We start from the raw sequence: 20,081 nt of genomic DNA on the forward strand, positions 1-20,081 counted from the left end.
TTGCTTGACAAGGGTAAATCCCCACTTCAGTGGAGTTCAGTTGTTAAAATGAGTGATCACTGCTACAGTTTACTCCCACGTGTCATTTGTGTACAGTAACCAATTAGTGTGACAAGGTGTCCAGATGACTTGGTTTCCTAATAATCCCACTGACTAAGCCAGCAGTTGCTTCACATCTTGCTGAAGAAGAAACACCAAAAAATGGACCAAGAAATGTTCGTTGCTTTTTGTTGATTTAAGTGTGAACTTTAAGTGGATGAACAATTGTCTAGATTGGAGACTTTAATTTGGTATAGCAACCAACTTCATTTCTGTGCAGACCTTGAATTAACAAACATCTTCTAACCCAACAATCACTTTTAAAATAAACCTTTACTTGACCACGAACACACATTTTTCAATTCATGGTTTTAAACACCATTATTTTTGCACACTCTGAAGCATATTTTTTCATCTCGATGTTGTCATGTCATAAATAAAAAGATAATAGAGAATGTCATTATCATTGCTCAAATGCACTAATACTCAGTAATAACCAGTGGTCTATTTCTCATCATCCAAGTTTATAAAAAATAACTATGGAACTTCAGTCACTGTCAGCCAGCAGACCGTCTTTCCTGCTCCACAATTAAATAAGTCAGTATTTTTGGAAGTACTGTCCAAGTTGCATGGGGCTCCCTCTGTATTGCCACTGGATAAGGAGACCTGAAACTTGATTTTTCAGCATCAAGATTTTCGTTAGCATCAAGTTATCACTTCCTTTATTTCCTTGGATAGTTGACACAGAACAGCTATCCTGTGTCACACGTGACTGAGGGCTTCCATTCTGTTGTTATTTCTAAATGTGTGGTAAGGCTTGTGCAGACTCCACAATTTAATAAAGTCCTTCTTTATACACCCATCTCATTAGCAGAGCTACCCCATGGGCTTAGGGTTCTTACTCCCACGTGGCTAGAGAATGACAAGCAAGGTCTCAAACCGGGTCTTTGAGTGCTGTCTGGTCCTTTTATGAGACTCACTTTGGTAAGAGAAAGGGGTAAGACACCTGAGTTTGGAAGTGGGCTGGGAACGGGGCACATTAATGATGCTGAAAACACACCTCATTTTCTGTACTATTTTGTTCAGGGTCAGCCCGAAACGAGAATGGCCTTTCCCCTGGTCGACTTCTAGTTTTGCTACCATCATCTTCACACCTGAATTCCCAGTCACTATACATATTCTCCACTGAGCTGAGTGCAGCTGACAGCAGGCACGGCAGTGTCCCCTCGTGCCACCCCAGGGAGCGCGAGCAGCGTTGTACCCCAGCCCCTCCACTCTCCCCTCAACCCACGGGAGGCGGGCAGCGCTCCAGGAGGCCAGGGGCGGTGCGGCGGCTGCACGCGGGGGCTGCCTGGGCTGGAGGGAGGAGCTTGCGCAGGCGGGGCGGGGCGGGGCGGGGAGGAGCCTGGACGGCGGGAGCAGCTGCGGCCGGCGGGCGCCGGGGGAGCCGCGCACCGCATGGTGGGGGTCGCAGGGTCCCACTGCGCACGGGAGATCAGACGCTCGGACAAACATGGTCTGTACCCCGGGAGAGGGGAGCGGGGCCACTGTTGCGGGCAGCCCCGGCGATGAACCGGGAGCCCCCACCCCGCCGGGAAGAAGGCAGGGGCGGTCAGGCGGCGCTGGCTCTTTAAGACCGTATTCCTGCTAACACCGACGGTGAGTAGCTTGGCCCAAAGTCCAGGGAGAAACCACGAGAAGGATGCGTCCTTGACTCAGAAGGTTTGGTCTGGATAGGTGGATGAGAGTACAAGTCTCTGGATGTGGGATTTAGGGAAGTTATGAATGGGTGGGGGCGGGGGCGGTCTGCTTTGAGCTAAAGCCCTCGGGTACCTTGTAAATTCTAACAGGGCTCCTGGAGAGGGCGGTGAGACTAAGCAAGGCCAAGTTCCAAAAGAAGGAGAGTCCCCCACCTGGCTTCAGCGTCCACACGGCATAGTCTTTCATGAATCTCGGTAAGCCTGGTAGCTTGTTAACTATTGGGGTGAATGCCGGAAGCTTCGGGTTTCAGTGGTGGATGGGGCAGCAGAGGAACCGACCACTACCGGCTGTCAGGTGGGCCTGGGGCACCCGGTTCTGCAGGCAGTTTCCTGGGCTGAGGAGTGGAGCTGCCTGCCTCCAGGCCTGGCCCACCAAAGGGGCATCAGCACCCTTAGGACCTCAGAGGGCACCGTAGCAGGCAGCTGGTGGCTCTGTGCCTCCCTGGCACCCACTGGGCAGAGAGGGAGAGGTTGAGTGTTCTGATGACACTGGGTGAGCAGAATGAGGATTGTGAAGTCACAGGGGAAGTGGGATGGTACAGCTGGGGCTTGGGGCTGGCGCCTGGAGAGAGGAAAGGTGTTGCCCAGGCAGACTTGGTGCTTTCTGTCTGTGGAAGGGAGGCTGTGGATCATCAGGGCGTATCTGGTGCCCACGGTGGACTGATGAGTTGGGTGAGGCCACCCTACCACAAGGGTCCCCCTCCCCATCCTACACAGGAATGAAAACAGTCCCATGGCCACCCTCTAGAAGCCTAAATGCCACCCACACTATGTGGAAGGAAAACAGTAGAGAGACTGAGTGGCACATCCTGCTGCCCCCCTTTCTCCCAAACCTCCTCCCCGGCAGACCACCCTTGCTCTCTCCAAACCCAGTTCTGTGAGCTGTTCCTCCTGGGTAGCTGACATCTAGGATTTGGGTTGCCAAGGCTCTGGGGAATATGCACTGGAGAGCAGATGAGTCCAGAAGATCACCACTGACTCCCGTCCTCCTACTTCTCCAGATGCAGAGGCCTCCATGGCTGTGATAAGCCTGCTGTTCTTGGCAGTTATGTATGTTGTTCACCACCCCTTGATGGTCAGTGACCGGATGGACCTGGACACTCTGGCCAGAAGTCGGCAGCTGGAGAAGCGAATGAGTGAGGAGATGCGCCAGTTAGAGACAGAGTTTGAAGAGAGAAAGCGAGCAGCTGAGCAGAAGCAGAAAGCAGAGAACTTATGGAGAGGAGACACATCTGGTGACCAGTTAGTGCTAGGGAAGAAAGACATGGGGTGGCCGTTCCAGGCTGACAGCCAGGAGGGGCCTCTGGGATGGATGCTAGGAAACCTGTGGAATGCAGGCCTCTTTTGCCTTTTTCTCGTCTTCGAGATCCTGCGACAGAACATGCAGCATGAGCCGGCCTTTGAGTCCAGCAGTGATGAAGAGGAGGAGGAAGTCCGTGTTGTGCCTGTCACCTCTTACAACTGGCTCAGTGACTTCCCCTCCCAGGAGGCCCTGGACTCCTTTTACAGACACTATGTCCAAAATGCCATCCGTGACTTGCCTTGCACCTGTGAATTTGTGGAGAGCTTTGTGGATGATCTCATTGAGGCCTGTCGGGTGCTCAGTCGCCAGGAGACTCACCCACAGTTGGAGGACTGCCTGGGCATCGGGGCTGCCTTTGAGAAATGGGGAACCCTCCACGAGACCCAGAAATTTGATATCCTCGTGCCCATTGTCCCCCCGCAGGGCACTATGTTTGTCCTGGAGATGAGGGATCCGGCCCTAGGCCGCCGCTGTGGCTGTGTGCTGGTGGAGTCAGAATGTGTGTGCAAACGTGAGAAACTCCTAGGAGACGTGCTGTGCTTGGTGCACCACCACAAGGTGTTGGGGAAGTGTAGCAGCTCCATCAAGGCAGCTCTTTGCACCGGCTCTCACCTGGATGTGTGCAAGACCATGCAGTGGTTCCGAAACATGGTGGGCAATGCCTGGACCCTTGTGGCCCACAAGTATGACTTCAAGCTCAGTCTTCCACCATCTACCACCACCTGCAAGCTCAGGCTGGACTATCGCTCAGGCCGCTTTCTCTCAATCCACTTGATCCTTGGGGTCCAACGGGAGGACACCTTGGTCTACCTGGTGAGTCAGGCCCCTGACCAGGAACAGCTCACCAGTATGGACTGGCCTGAGTCCTTTGCAGCCTGTGAGCACTTGTTTCTGAAGCTGGTAGGACGTTTTGCCCCCGAGAACACCTGTCACCTCAAGTGCCTCCAGATCATTTTAAGTCTCCAGGAGCATCAGAGCTTACCCCATGGGGCATCTCGCCCCATTCTCACCTCTTACCACTTCAAAACAGCCCTCATGCACCTGTTGCTAAGGCTGCCTCTAACAGACTGGCAGCACAACATGCTCTGTCAGCGGCTCCAGGACATTCTTTGGTTCTTGGGCCGTGGCCTCCAGCAAAGGTCTCTTCATCATTTCCTCATTGGTAACGCCTTCCTGCCCCTGACCATCCCCATCCCTAAGACATTTCGGAATGCTGAGCCTGTCAATCTCTTCCAGCACCTGGTGCTGAACCCCATGGCACATTCACAGGCAGTGGAAGAGTTCCACAACCTTCTGACCCAGGTGAAAACTCTGCCCTGTGCCCCATTGGTTGGGGCACCTTAATATAAAGGCCATTAGGGCCGGCCCCGTGGCTCACTCGGGAGAGTGTGGCGCTGGTAGCACCATGGCAGCCATGGGTTCGGATCCTATATAGGGATGGCTGGTGCGCTCACTGGCTGAGCGTGGTGCAGACCAGACTGTGCTGAGGGTTGCAATCCCCTTACCGGTCTAAATAAATAAATAAATAAATAAATAATATAAAGGCCATTAAAAAAATGGGAGAAGGTATTTCTGATTCTTCAGGCTGCAAAATAGTTTATTTTTCAGGTATATCAGCGATTTATATGCCCTTCACCTTGCCAGTGGGGGCTATAATTAAGACAATATAAGGAGTGTAGGAGATGGTCATGAGGATGGATGCAGCCTGTGGAGACTAATCTAGGGTGGGTCTTTTGTGTTTTTCTTCTCCTGCCTTCACTTTCATCATGATCCAAAGAAGGTCAAGGGAAACAGATGTTATGGGAGGATCTTGCTGCTAAGGAGTTGAGATCCAGAGGGGGCCTGTGAAGCTGTGTTTTTGTATCAACAACACTGGAAGTGACAGAGAACCAGAGAATACCTCCATTCAAGCTTATTCCTTTTTGTGAATGACTCTCAACATGTTCCTTGTGGACTAGTTTTCTTGTTGAACTGTTAGCTTAATTCATCCAAGTTGATGGCACTCCATTTTATACCAAATACTGTGATGTCAACTTCTCATATTTTAGGATCTAATTTTTCATATCCTATTTTGAAAATATAACCAAAATGTTTATTTTTCACTTTCTTAATTTAGCCCTATTTTCATGATGTGATAGCTGTTTTTTGTGCATCTGAAAAAAACTCCAGTAGTACTCAAATAGTTTATTAGCATTGAATCACAAACCAATATTAAGTCAACAGTGACCTGTCTAATAATTGAGATCATGTATTTACTATAATTAATGAAATAGCTCACCTCTGAAGGTCTTTTCAGTGCCTGAGAGCAACATTATAAAGCCTTTCATGAGGACAGTCTTTCTGGTGGCTTGAGATGAACAATTACTTTGTTTCTGAGGGGAGCCACTTGTTTGTTAAATGGAAAGAAGGTTTAGCTACCATGTGTAGCTGTACTTTTTCTCAGTCTGGTCACGCCTTTGTATTCTCTTTTCAAAGATGACAAAGGGATTATTTGAACTATATTTGTGGCTTTGAAATGAGGGGTTATCACAATCCAGGCCCACTGCCAGGGTTGGACAGGAAGGGACTATGCAGCAGTCCAGCTCTAAGTCATGATTTTAGATGTATGATTGGTGTGTTTTCTCTTCTCTCAAGGGGAGCATTAAGAAATGCAACCATAGTTGTGGGTGTGGTTGTTTTGGAAATACCAATGTTGTTCTACCCAGCACTGCCAGGAATATCTGGTGGGGAGGATAACCTGGCCCCACATTTAACTTGACCTCAGAGGAGATCACATACTGGCCTCTGTGAGCTTTAGTTGTAGAATCCATACCCTCCCCCCAGCAAAAATAAATTTAAAGTGTTCCAGAAGCTGATACTAGTCAATACCTGGGGCTCCTGCTGCACAATAGCTGCTCTGTCCCCATGTTGTCTGCTGGCATCTGTTAGTTATTGCTTTTGAGGCAACATGCAATGATGGTGGTTTCTATGCTGGTGGGATTTTGATGTTTTAAAAACATCCATATATTTTTTGTTTAGAAAATCATTTGCTGGTGTTTTAGTTCCAAGTCAATAAAGGAAGCTAATTTCTGTGTAAGTTGGAATCTGTGCAATAACACACTCATCAAACCAGCATTCTCACATGCCTGTTCCCGAGAAGTTCATGTTACCCTGACAGTTCTTGGGTGGGGCAGCAGGTGCAAGAAAGTGTATAGAAAAAACAACAGATAGTAATGGAAAGAACAGACCAGTAGTGCTCTTGGAATACTGTTACAATTAAAGAGGAAACCTGTCCAGATATCTAGGAAGCTAAGCTTTATTCTAAAACAAAACCTGGCTAGCACCCAGGATACAAATGTAGTTATAGTAATGGGAGTACGTAGCGTTCACTGAAAATTGCCAATGATCCAGCCACTGCTCTAACTGCTTTATAACTGGTAACTCATTTAATCCTCACACTATAACCCCATGAAATGGGCCCTTTATCTCCTCCATTTTACATATGAGGAAACTGAGGCCCAGAAAGGGTATGCAACTTCCCCAGGGTCATATAGACAGTAAGTGGCAGAGCCTGAAGAAAGTACCTGCCTTGGCAGCCTTTCGGCATGGTTTTGGGAATAAAACAAAGGTAAGGGTTAAAATGCTTTGAAAGGCAGAAAACTGTATTAATTTTAAAGGGTGGTATGTTATTGTTTGGAAATTCTAGAAGACAAAGTGTTGGTTCTTAGCCCAGTCTTTGGGAGGTCAGGAATTTCATATGACATAAAAAAACTAAAGGCATTTGCTCAGAGGCCAAAATGAATGCAAAGCCATTGCAACTATGTGACCAGAGTCCCAGTGACTTGATAGTTTATATCAGTAACTACTTTATGATATAAACAGGCTGGAAGGTCAGGGCAAATTTGAAGCCAAAAGATTGCTTGTTCAGGTAGCCAACAGATTAATACTATTGTTTCTCACTTAAACTAAGGCTGTTTCCCATTTATTGTGAGGAAGCAGAATCCTGGTAAGGAGTAAAATGGGGGAGGGGAATGGCTCCAACACTGCTTTTTTGGCAGCCTAGGAGTTGGGGAGGGGCCTGACTTTTACTTTTGTACAAACAGAGGAATTGAGTTTTGCACACTACTGATACTACTGATAAATCATTCAGTCTTTTGGCATCCTCCGTAGCCCTAACCCCCAAACAAAGATGGCATTCAGAGCAGGAAGTGAAAGACCTGCCGGCACTGTTTGTGCCTGGCCCACAGAAATGCTGGGGATGGAGCTGGTCCTGCCTCCCTACACTTGAAGCCCCAAGCAGTCAGCTTAGGAGGCTCTATTATTGCCGCAGTTCAGCCTCAAGTCTCGCCTAGAGGGTCACTTAGTAGTCTTCCTCTGCCAGGGGTTCCAAGCCAGTTCTTCGGAGGCTCCCAATTCAGTGCCACCTACCACCCTCCCAACCCTTGCTGCTCTTAATGCACACATGGAAGCCAGGGGATCAGACCTCTTCCCACTCTCCTTCAAATGCACTCAGCAGATAGAACAAGCTAGAGAGATGACAGAGATTCTAGCATACACTGAGCCCACATGTTCACGGGAGTTTATTACCTAATTCTTCATAAAGTCTATTGAAGGGGATATTGTCATCCCCATTTTATAGATGGGGAAGAAAATGAGGCCTACAGAGTTTAACGTGCTCAACTCAGGATTTAAACTTGTCTTCCAACTGTACTCATTCTATACATATTTAAGCACTTGCTGTGTCCAGGGCCTGATGCTGGCAAATAATGGTGAGCAGACACAGCTTCATTCTCTCGGAGTTGACAGTCTACGGAAGCGAGATACATGAAACAGTCACTCCACTACATGCATGTAAAATTGCAATGTGACAAGTTTTACTGAAGCCTCCAGTAAGGAGAGTTGGGCATATCAGGGAAGTGAGGGGACCAGAAACCTGACTGGAAATCACTGGGTGAAGTAGGGATGAAGAGGATCCAGGTGGAGGACAGTGCATGTGCAGAGGGCACATGGTGGGAATGGGCATGGTGAGGGCAGGTCAAGGAAGGCCCATGTGGCCAGAAGGGAGGGAGCAAGAGGAGGCAAGGTGTAAAATGAGCCTGAGAGGCAGCAGGGGGATGAAGTGGGGCAGGCTAACCCTGCAGGGTCTTGTAGGTCACTTTAAAAGTTCCCAGGGCGATGGGACATTTGAAAGGTCTTAGACTTATGGGAGGAAGAGGTGGAGGACAAGTGGGAGTGACAGATTAGATTTGTACTTGGGAAACACCACTTTGGGCCAAACAAGAAGGTGGTAGAGCAGGACAGTCAGGTTATGTGCATGAAAAGGAGAGAGGCAAGATCGAAGAGATTTTCAGGAGGTAAAAGAGCTCGATAATGGATTCTGCGTGGAGAGAAGGGAGGGAGATATCCAGGATGACTCCTGGGTGCTGCTAACTTGGGGTTCCTAGGTGGCTGGTGGTATCATTGGCTGAGATGAAGAGTACTGTAAACTTTTCTTTCCTCTATCCCACACTGCCTTGGCTAAAGATTTGATGGTGGTCACTGCAAGAACAAGTTTGTGTGAATAATAAGTTTATAAAGTGGTTTTCAACAAAGGGCAGTACTTTTTGGTTGCCAAAATGAATGAAGGGCACTGATAGCATTTAGCGCGCAAACGGTGTCAGGGATACTAAACAGTCTTACAGAGAGGGCAAGAGTCCCTCAGGTCAAGAACTGTTTCAATAGAGCCATGTTGTTCCATTCTGAATTGAAGCCCTGGAGCCAAAGCTAGATCCAGAGATGAAAACAAAGACGTGGGAGGACGTGATCCCTTCCACATGAAATTCCACCTTTGTGAGTCACTCCTTTCATCTTAAAGAAATTGGGCAATGAATAAAGATTGGGCATCACATGAGAATGCATAATATGAAGACCCTGGTTACAGTTTCTACTCCTACCTGCAAATGAATAGGCCCAGAAAGGTGTAAGAGACTGATTGAATGGACATAAAAATTCTACTTGTTAAGAACAAGTTACTGACCTTCATAGCTAAAATATGAAACTCTTCTGAAGTATGAAAAGACGTCTTGTCATAGTGTACCTCTGTTTATGATATTAGGCCTCTGTGAATGTTGGTGTAATTGTAAATAGTGTCAAACTCCATTTTCCATCAAGTATTAATTATAAGGGAATTATGTCTGAAAAAAGAAAAATTGTTTCACCCTGAATGCCAATAGCACCCTTGAGGAGAAACGCTATAAAAGACGGCAGTTGGGTGAGTTATAATAAATTACAGGACGTTCTAGGGATGTTTGAGATTCGCGTTGGCTTTTCCTTCCACAATACAATTTTGGGGGCAGATGAAACTGAACGGACAGGAGGCATTTTATTCGTCTCGGTTTTCCGACCTTTTTTTTTGGGAGGAGGTTTCCAGGAAGCTGTGCACAGGAATCTGAAGAGACGATGGCCTTCATTAAAAAAATGTACATACAACATTTTGCATCCTCCTGGAACGCTGCTCATTCCGGTGTCGGCTCCCTCTCCTCGGTCCCACACCCCGTCCGTGGCTTTCTGCGCCCGGTAGCGTTTTGCTGGCCTCACAGCACAGATCTCTGGGGTAAACGAACTACTCGGTAATTTGCCTCCCCCTTGGAAAGTACATTCCACGAAAGCAGGGCCGTAGCCCGCCCTGCTCGACGCTGGGTCCCCAGCCCCCTGCTCCGCGCCTCGCACTCGGAAGGACGGTTTTCATACTATTCCAGCGAGTCCACGGACCCCCTGAAGTCCACCCAAGGTGCCCTCCAGCCTGGGGGTCTCACTTCCGCGATGCCCGTGACGACCCTTTCCCGCGTAGGTCTGAGATGGTCTGCGCAGGCGCGCCGTTGGCCCCGCCCCGGTGACGCTACGCGGCCGTTACAAGGCTCAGGCGCCTCGGCGCGCGCGATTTAAAACCTGCTCCGGAGACACGGAAGGCAAGATGGGACCTCCTGGCCCAGGTGAGGCTGGGTCGGCGGGAGGCCCGCGGGGGAGGGCCCGATGCGAAGTGGTGCTCCGACGGGCAGGGCCGGCGGGCCGGCCTGAGCGGGGAGAGCAGACATGCATACTCCGCCTTTCGGCCCGCCGGTGTAGGGCAGAGGCAGGCGTGGGGGAGGGGAGGGCCGGCGCGGGGTGGGCAGGTGGGGCACGCTCGGCCAATCAGGACGCGGCTTTGGCCTGCGTCGGGAGCGCGCGCGGGACCGGCCCCCCCTCCTCAGGCTCTAGGCGGGAAGTGGACGCCGCCTCTCGCCTGGGCTCCTACACCACGCTCGGTGTCTCTCCATTAAAAAGACGGTTTTCCTGGAATAGTCGTTAGTTTCAGGGACGTGGGAGCGTTTTTGTTGCTGCTGTATGCTTGGCATGCGTGCATTTGTTTTTACATTCATTGGAAAGTATTGAGCGCTCCCTTTGGGCCACTCTGTCAGGTGCAGAGATATAGTAAAAAGCAAAACGGATATGATCTTTATACTCTTGGTGCTTGTATTCTAGTTGGGGAGACAGACAATAAACAAATGAAATAATTACAGATGAGGCTGAGTGCTTAGGAATCCAGGGAAGATCTTTAAGCAGAGACTAGGGAATGTGTTCCAGGCAGAGGAGCAGGTACAAAGGTGAGGCAGAAAAGAGCCTGGCCCTGGGCTAGGACCTGACCAGAACATTGTAAACGAAGCTTAGTGAGTGAGGTCGGTCAGGCAGGGTCTGGTGGGCCTTGGTAAGAGGTTTGAGTTACATTTTGGACGTGGCAAGTGTGACTTACCTGAGAGACACTCAGGGGAAGGGGTCAATAATCATTTGGATGAGTTTGGCACTCCGGGGAGTGATATGGGTCACTCAGGGAAGTGACCCACGGACTGAGAAATAAATTTGGACATCATCATATAGATCATAAAGCCATGGGAACAGATGAGAACACTAGGAAGACTTTGTAGAGAGTACACTCAGGACCAACATTTGGAAGCTGGATAGAGGAGGAAGAGCTGGAAAAACTTAAGGGACAGTGCTATCATAGAAGCCAAGAGTGTTTCTGTTTTTTTCCCCCCTGAAGAGTATTTCAAGAAAGGATTGTTACCTCTTTCAAATGCTCCTGAATCTCAAGAGAAATGATGGCTGAAAAGTGACCATAGGTTTTGGCAACGTGGAAGTTGTAGATGATGGTGCCAAGACAGTTTTCATTAAGTGGTGGGAATGGAAACCAGACCAGAGGGGTTTGAAAAATGAGTAGGAGAGGAGGAAGTAGACATAGGAAGTGTTTATGAATTCAGTAACCATCAGTTGTATGAGTGGATGCATAATGTCAAAGGCAAGGAGAGAAATCTGGGATAGAAGATTTGGAGAATTAAAGTGTGCCTCTAAATTCCAACTTTAGTTTCTCCTTCAGTGCTTCCTATTTCTGTTAAGGTCACTTCTCCCAAGGTCCAGCTCCCTTTACCTTGCAGTGCACACACCCAAATAGTTGCAAGTCCTCTTGATTCTCTAAAAAATGACTCTTCCTCCTTTCTGTTTTTATTTTTTCTTTTGTTTGTTTTGACTTCAGGTAAGAGTTATGTTAATCATACTCTTCAACATGTGGAAACCATCAAGGGAACTTGTGAGGTTCTTCTTGTATCTTATTTGTTCCTTTTTATCCCTATTTACCACTCTTATTCCTCTCCCTTCAGATGGCCAACCATTTAGTATCGTGTATCACTTTATTTTTCATGTGTTCCTACAAAATATGTGTTACATTGTGCATATGTATATATTTTTTGTATCACCAGTTCTGAACCAGCTGAGGTCTGTATTCTTATTCCTATTTGGGGAATAAAGAAGCAAATGCTTAAAACATTTACTCGCTTAAAATTTCACCAGCTAGTAAGTGATGATGATGGAGCCAGGGTTTGCAGCCAGGCCTTCTGGTTCTCCCCCCCCCCCTTCTGATTCTTAAATCTGGAAACTTTCTGAGCTGAAGTCTCTCAGTTCATCTCTCTCTTGCTGTGATCTTGTTTTTTGCCCTACTGTAGTATGCCATAGCCACTCTACCATAGTCACACCCTATACCTTGTCATTAACGATAGCTGCACCACTCTGTCATCTCAGTTTTAAGTAACCCATTTCTCAGTACCACCTGCATCTTTCCAACTTACTCTCTCTTGTTCCCTGACTGACCATCTTTCAACCCAGCAGACCTAAATTCTGCTTTTTGCCATCACTCTACTCTCTTGTGCCCTTGTTACACCCCTCTTTACTTACCTTACTTTCCATGGTCAATCAAAATAATCATTCCCTGTCATACACCCTCAACCCCCTTGCCCTCCTCTTGCTTCCTTATACCTGCTTAATGAGAATTGCAACCCTGGTTATTCCAACTCTGCACTAGCCCTTGCACATCTGATGGTGTTAAGAGAAAAACATCCAGGAATGCTGAGTGGTCTCAAGGGGACCCTAAAGCTGCCTAGCACTCAGGCTGTATTTCCTGGCTCATCCACCTTCCTGCTCTCCTAGATGACTATTTTATACCTTCCTTCTCTCCTTTAATCTCCAGTACCTTCACCCCCACCCTCCCCTTAGCTGCTGAGTTTTTTGTTTTTACTTCTTATTTTGCTAAGAAAATAAAAGCAATCAAAAGAGAACATCTACAAGTCCACTATTGCATATGCTCCTCTACCTGCATCTGTGCCTGTGTACTCTGCCTTCCCTCTGGTGCTGTGTGTGGATGGGCTCCCTCTGCTCTAGACAAAGGCAACCCCTTTACCTGCTTGGGTACATTATTCGGCAACTTTTACCCTTCTGCATGATCTCTGTGGTAGGCTGAATAATACCCTCCCGAAAGATGTCCAGAACCTGTGAATATGTTATCTTTCATGGAAAAAGGGACTTTGCAGATGTGATTAAGGATCTTGAGGTGGAGAGATTATCATCTGGGTGGGCCCAATGTAACCATAGTGGCCATTATAAGAGGTAGGAGAGTCAGTCAGAGATGTGATGACAGAAGCAAGAGGTTGGAGTTATGGGAGGAAGGAACCATGAGCCAAGGAATGCAGGCAGCCTCTAGAAACTGAAGCAGGCCAGGAAACAGATTCTCTCCTAAAGCCTCCAGAAGGAATGCAACCCTGGTGACACCTTAATTTTAGACTTCTGACCTTCAGAACTTCGAGAGAATATATGTGTTATTTTAAACCACTACATTTGTGAGAACTTGTTACAACAGCGAGAGAAAACGAATACAATCTCTTTGCTTCATTTCCTATCATGTTGGGTTTGTTTTTTTCCCCCATCTTAAAAACTGCTTTCTTGACCTTCTCTTTCAGTTCCCTCCCTCCCATTTCTCTCCTTCCTTTCACAGCAGAGGTCCTTGAAAATCTCATCTGCATTTGCTGTCTCTGATTTCTCCTCCCATTCTCTCTGGGATCCTCTTCAGTTCCGTTTTCTCTCTCGCTACTCTGCGAAAACTCTTGTCAAAACACCAGTAACCTTTAGGTTGCTAAGTCCAGTGATCAGTTCTCAGTCCTCATCTAATTTGACCAGTCAGCTGCATTTGACATAGTTCATCATGTCTTCCTTCCCTGAAATATTTTCTTCATCTGGCTTTTAGAATGCCACACTCTTCTGGTTTTCTCCCTACCTCATCAGTTGCACATTCCACTTCTCTTTTGCTGGTTCCTTCTCTTTTCCTGCTCCTTAAACTTTTGAATTGTTCTAGGACTCAGCCTCAGACTTGTGTTCCTCTCTAATTCTACTCATTTATTGAGTGATCTCATCTAGTGTTATGGCTTTGATTACCTTCTATATGCTGATGACCTGCAAATGTATATATGTAGCCCAGAACTTTCCCCTAAATTCTAGGAAGAGATATCCAGCCGTCTATCCCAGTTGGATGACTGATAAGCATCTCAAGGCTGGCATGTCCTGAACTGAGCCCTGGCCTTGCCTCCTTTCCCTACAAATGTGCTTCTCCTGTATCTTCCTCTCTCAGATCACGGCAATTCCATTTCATCAATTGTGCAGCATAATCTTTCAGTTATCCTTGAGTCTACTGTTTTCTCTCATGTCCCACATTTAATCCATCCGAAAATTGTTTTGACTCTATCCAGTGTCTGACCACTTCTTACCTCCTCCACTGCCACCTGTCTCGTCTGAGCCACCATTATCTCTTGTCCTCATTATTGATAGTCACCTTCTAACTGGTATTCCTGCCTATTCTTGCTCCCTTTCCAGTTTGTTCTTAGCATAATAGCCAGAGGGATCCTCTTGAAACACAAGACAGATCACTTTATTCCTCTTCTCATCACTGTCCAATCACTTCCCTCTCACTGCATATAAAAGGCAAGAGACTTCACAGTGTCCTATAAGTAGGGCTCATGTGCTGTCCCTCCCTTGTTCTGACTAGTTGGTGTACCTGCTCTGCTAAGCCCTGGGGAGTCCAACACTTCAGAGAGCTGTGCTCCTACCCCTGGATTACTCCACTTCAGCCACAGTGGCCCCTCAAACATGTCAGCATATTCCAATCTGTGCATGTGCTGTTCCTCCTGCTTTGATGTAGTTTCCCCCAGATATCTGCATGGTCTTGATTCTGATGTTACCTTCCTTGAAGACTTTCCTGACGCTGTATTTAAAATGACCTCCCAACTCCGTTCCCAATCCTTATTTCCCTTCCATGCTTTACTTTTCTCTATAGCATTGATCTCCATCTCTTGTGACATGTATTTCATAATTCTCATTATGAAAATGTGCAAACATACAGGAAAATCAAGAGACTAAAACAATAAACATTCTTATATCCACCACCTAGATCCAACAATTAACATTTTGCTATCTTTATATTTACTTTTGACTGATCCAGTTGAAAGTAAGCTGTACACATTATGTCATTTCACCACTAAATTGTTTATCATGCATGTCCTAAAAGGGATGACATTCTTCTACATAATTACAATATCACTATCACCCCTAAGTCAGTAAAAATCAATTCCCTGGTGTTATCTGATATCTAGACTGTACTCCAAATTTCCTTAATTATCCCTAAATGTTGTTTATAGCTGACTTTTTTCCTTTTTTATTTTTTTCTTTTGCTTTTTGGACCAAGGATTGGCTGAAAGCTCTTACATTGTTTTGTTTTTGTTTTTGTTTTTCATTTTCTTATCTTTTCATACATTGTTTTTGGTTTGTATGACTCTTTAGTTTCTTTTAATCCCAAAGAGTTTCCCCTGCTTTTTTTTTTTTGGTCATTAACTTTTTCAAGAGACTAAGCCTTGTAAACTGTCCCACATTCTAGATTTGTCTCAGTGTTTCCTTGTGATATCATTTAACTTGTTCCACCACCCCTTATATTTCTTACAGACTGAAAGTTAAAGATATAGTTTTTTGTTAAATTTAAGTTAAACATTTTGGGTGCAAATATTTCCTGGGTGATGATATGAATTTCATATTGTGTCTCATCAGTAGATGTATAAGTGTCAGTTTGTCTCTTTTTTTGTGGCAGCCCGGTTTGGGGATCCCAACCCTTGATCTTACTAACACCATGCTCTAACCAACTGAGCTAACCGGACAGCTCTGTTTCATTTTTAGTGAGGCTACATTTGACTGGTTAATGTGGTGACTGCTAGATCTTTCATTGTAAAAGACATTTTTCCCTTTGCTGTTGGCAAGTAATCTGTAGGTGATTCTCTGGAATATTCTCTTTATTTTACATGTTTATGTTTATTCCATCTCTCTTCTTCAGAGACCCGTGGACACCCCCACAGTGTCTCTTCACCTTCAGAAAAGGTGTTCTCGATGCACCTGCCTAGGAAGGCCCCTCTCAATACTCCTGGCACCCCAGTCCTTGAAGACTTTCCTCAGAATGATGATGAAAAGGAGCGAATGCAGCGGAGGCGCTCCAGGGTCATTGACCTGCAGTTCAGCACAGACTCGCCTCACTTGTTAGGCTCCCCCTCCAGTAGGTGAGTGTATTTCTGGCTGGCCCTTCTGGAGGTGCCACCTTGACATTGGTCACGTGGGTCCTAGCTTCTCTGTAAAACTTAGCGCATTCTGGTCTGGGTTTTGAAAAGTTGCAGTATCATGGATTTTTGCCAGAGTTTTTTTGTTTTTATTTTTAATTTAGGAGTATTGATGTTTCAGCAACAATCCCCAAGTTTACAAACACACAGATTACAGAACATTATTCCACCTGCATCAAACTATCTACTGAAAATGTGAGTATCTGCTGGTTTATCATTGAAGATTTTGCATCTTGATCACAGAGGAAATCTAGCTTTTTGATTCTGTAGTGAATGCATGATTGATGAGAATTATTTTATTCTCCCATGAGCTTTCTTAATGCTGGTGTTTTTTATTATGGTTTTACTGTTTCTTATGGACCTTTGGTGCTCCTCCTGCCAGGTTGTTTGCTACCTGCAGTATATCTAGAGAGGGAGCATGGTTTAGAGATTAGTCGTGTGAGTTGTGGAGCTAATAGTGAATTCTAGAGCTACTCTGAGTTGGAAGCTACACACTTACAAGCCGTGTGTGTCACCCTTCTGTTGTGCTCAGGATCCTTCTCTGAAGAATGAAAATAGTGCCTGCCTCAGCTTTGTCCTGAGCATGACTGAGTCCCTTCTTGTGCAGTGCTTAGAGCAAGGCCTGCACACAGTGCACACTCAGGAACTGTACTATCACTCTCTAGGCCTTGAGAATGAGCACATGCACCAATAGATTGGGCTTGTTGCCAAGTGTTTGTGGGAAGTGAGATCAGTAGCAAGATGTAGGTATTCCTATGTTCCTATCATCTTCTGTTCAGAGTAGCATTATTTACATGAACCTAGGCTATAAATAACAAACCTTTCTACAATTTTGTGTTTTCAGAAAATCACTACCAAGAATGCTTTTGGCTTACACCTGATTGATTTTATGTCAGAGATTCTTAAACAGAAAGACACCGAACCAACCAACTTTAAAGTAAGAAGGCTGTTCAGTTTCTCTTCCATCTGAATTAATGATGATTATTTCTAATACATAGAATAACACAACTGAATTCTGAAAATACATGAGAGCCTTTCTCATTTAGATATTTTCTTAGCTGCTTTACTTTCTTTCCCTTTTTGGCGACTCTCTGATACAGGGATCGAACCCTGGACCTTGATGTTATTAGCACCATGCTCTAACCAACTGAGCTAACAGGCCAGCCTTTTCTTTCCTAAACTGATGAAATGCAGAGAAGATATATATTCTGTTTATTCCCTATCAGTCTTAGGGGGCTCTTTGTTATTTTTTCCTTGGGGCAAAAAGATTTTATGAAGCTTGCTGTGTTTTGCCTGTTCAGAAGTTCTTTTCTATGCATCTTCATGAATAAAGCTCTGCTTGTTTGACTAGGTAGCTGCAGGTACTCTGGATGCCAGCACCAAGATCTACGCTGTGCGTGTTGATGCTGTCCATGCTGACGTATACAGAGTCCTTGGGGGTCTGGGCAAAGATGTGCCATCTCTGGAAGAAGCGGAGGGCAATGCTGCAGGTACATGGGTTGGGATCTGGATTCAAGGGGCTTCTTTTAGGGCATACCAGGTAGTTCTTTGAGTGATATACCAGAATGAGGTCACAAGAAATCAATTCTCATTTAAAACATGGACATTTTCAGAATCATATATGGTCTTACATGAGAAGATACTCAAACACTAGAGTTATTTTTCTTCAAAAAGAGAAGGGTCTTATAAAAACTCTTAAATTTTATTTAGACAAGATTGTAAAGTAAACATCATCAGCTAGGGAAGTCTTTGGAAACTGACTTGTATTAAAAGCCAAATACTCAATGTAGTAGTTTGGTTTCTCTATAAGCTGCAGATTAGATATGCCTGTTGCTTTGAAAGAATTACACACATTTAAATTATGACCACTGGAATTAATAAATTCAGTCACATGCTTCAAAGCAGTCCTTGCAGTACACAATTTTATTTCTTTTAGATGGAAGTGCTACTGAAATGGGAACAACCAAAAAGCCTCCAAAGCCAAAGAAGAAGCATTCATATAAAACCATTGAGCAGAATATAAACAACCTCAATGTCCCTGAAGCAGATCGTAAGTGTGAGGTGAGGAACTGTGTGCACAGTGTGGTCTCTGACTAATTCAGAACCTCTGGGGCTGAAACTTGGTAGGGCTGAGCCCGCCTTGTATGTGTTTGCTTAAGTTTCAAGGGAGTAAAATACTCAAGTGGTACGTCTGCATTATCATCCCTTAGCTTTATAGTGAAGGCTGAAGGTGGTAAGTCCCTCAATATTTCAGAATGATTGAATAGAAAGAGATTGAAAATTACCAAGAAATCTGGTTGATGAAAAACTTAATTTTAATGACCACACCAGGCTTGGCTGGAAGTCCAATGTGCTATCCGTTGCACCACAGAGCAGGCTGAAAAATTTAATTTTATTTCCTAGTACATGCAGCAGTAGTGATGATAGCTAACACTTATTGTATACACATCGGGTGCCATATGCTTCCCTAAGCCTTTCACCTGTATTAATTCATTTAATCCTCACAACATCCTAGTTACATTTTATGAAGAAGTAACTGAGGCACAGGGCCGTTAAGTAAGATGACACATCTAGTGAGTGAGTTAGATTTGAAACTAAATGGTCTGGCTCCAGAATCCTTGCTCTAAATGATCTTACCACCTAGCAAATTCTAAGGAATCTGCTTAAAGAAATGGTGTGGGAGGCCTCATTTATAATTAGCACGGTTAATTTAAAGCAAACAAGTGTTGCTACAATTTAAAAAAAAAATTGTTATTAAAAACATTGTTTCAGTGAACATTCTTGTACATGCTATCTTTGCACTCTTCTGGGAGTATAAGAAAATTCTGAGACATGCATTTTCAGTTGCCCTCGATAAAAAGGTTGTACCAATTTACTCTCCTACCAGCAGTGGACTAGATTACTTTTTTCTCTTACGTCCACAACATTCATAAATGGCAGTTAAGGTCACAAGACTGGAATTGATCACCAAGGGAATGAATATATGTGGAAAAAAGACTGAGCTCTGGGCTGCCCCAATCTTAGGAGTTCAGAGAGCTGAAGAAACATCCAGTAGGTAGGAAAACGAGCAGAGTGTGGTGTCCAAATGAGAAAGTGTTTCAGGAAGGGGGAATGATCAACCATGTCAAATGTGGCAAACTGGGGCCACCAGTGAGCTTGGACAGGGGGTCCTCTGGAGCTGAAACTCACACCTCCAAGGGAGGGGTGCTGCTTGGCTGATGCTCGTGTCACTGAGTTTAGAGGAGGGGCTTGTGGTCCCAGGACCCAGACCTCTGAAGAGGGCATGCTGGCTGGTGCTGATGTCTCTGAGGGGCACACAATGAGGCTGGATCTGTGAATTTGAGAACTGCAAATTGGGTTCAGCTGCTGCTACAGTGGGACCTGCTACAGCTGGGCTGAAGCGACACTGCTGAGTAACACTCATTCAGACAGGAAGCCAACCGGAAACAGTAAGTACCTTCTCCCTCCTGGAGCCCGGCAGTCTCCCTCTAGTGCCCCCTTTTGGTAGAGCCTAACCAGGAGCAGCTGACAAAGCCAAAATGTCCCAGACCTAGCATTACAGAGCAGAGGACAGGTAGGTTTGGAGCTGAGAGACAATAGCTAATGACTGGCACACAGGCAAAGTGTCATGAGATCCCATTCCAAAGGTTCTGGGATGGGATCGAGAGGGAGAAAGCAAATGTGCCAATATTACCCACCAGGGAATTTAGGTAGAAGTCACACAGAGATTCACATTACTGTTCTTTCAATATTCTCGTAGGTTTGAAGTTTTTCGTGTTAAATGGGAACAAATGGGAGGAGAGGAATGAAGACAGTGAATATAGGTAGTTTTGAAGAGTTTTGCTATAAATTGGAGCAGAGTAATGAGATGGCAAATGGAGGGGAAAGTAATATTGAGATTTGTTTTTGTTTTTAAACGGGAGAATTAGCATCATATTTTCTTGTTGATGGTAGCGGTCTAGTGGAGAAGGAATTATTGATGACGTAGAAAAGAGGAGAATTGCTAGGGTGGTG

General features: G+C 45.6%; 2 protein-coding genes across 3 annotated transcripts in view; both read left to right on the forward strand.

The window, feature by feature from the left end:
* Positions 1–2,799: 2,799 nt before the first annotated feature.
* On the forward strand, positions 2,800–4,446 carry ITPRIPL1 (ITPRIP like 1). Its single transcript, XM_063079048.1, has one exon. The coding sequence runs from the start codon at positions 2,815–2,817 to the stop codon at positions 4,444–4,446; it is 1,632 nt and encodes a 543-aa protein (XP_062935118.1). The 5' UTR covers positions 2,800–2,814.
* Positions 4,447–10,033: 5,587 nt separating this feature from the next.
* Positions 10,034–20,081, forward strand: part of NCAPH (non-SMC condensin I complex subunit H) — a 35,502-nt gene continuing 25,454 nt past the window's right edge. The window contains exons 1-6 of one of the 2 annotated variants that reach the window (XM_063078822.1): positions 10,034–10,052; positions 15,791–16,010; positions 16,172–16,262; positions 16,912–17,004; positions 17,419–17,557; positions 18,004–18,128. In XM_063078822.1, the coding sequence (XP_062934892.1) occupies positions 10,034–10,052; positions 15,791–16,010; positions 16,172–16,262; positions 16,912–17,004; positions 17,419–17,557; positions 18,004–18,128 (687 nt within the window). The remainder of the gene's footprint in view (positions 10,053–15,790; positions 16,011–16,171; positions 16,263–16,911; positions 17,005–17,418; positions 17,558–18,003; positions 18,129–20,081) is intronic. The other variant, XM_063078824.1, reaches the window with a different exon arrangement.

This window comes from Cynocephalus volans, chromosome 14 (genome assembly GCF_027409185.1).
Source record: "Cynocephalus volans isolate mCynVol1 chromosome 14, mCynVol1.pri, whole genome shotgun sequence".
In the NCBI taxonomy this organism is placed as follows: Eukaryota; Metazoa; Chordata; class Mammalia; order Dermoptera; family Cynocephalidae; genus Cynocephalus; species Cynocephalus volans.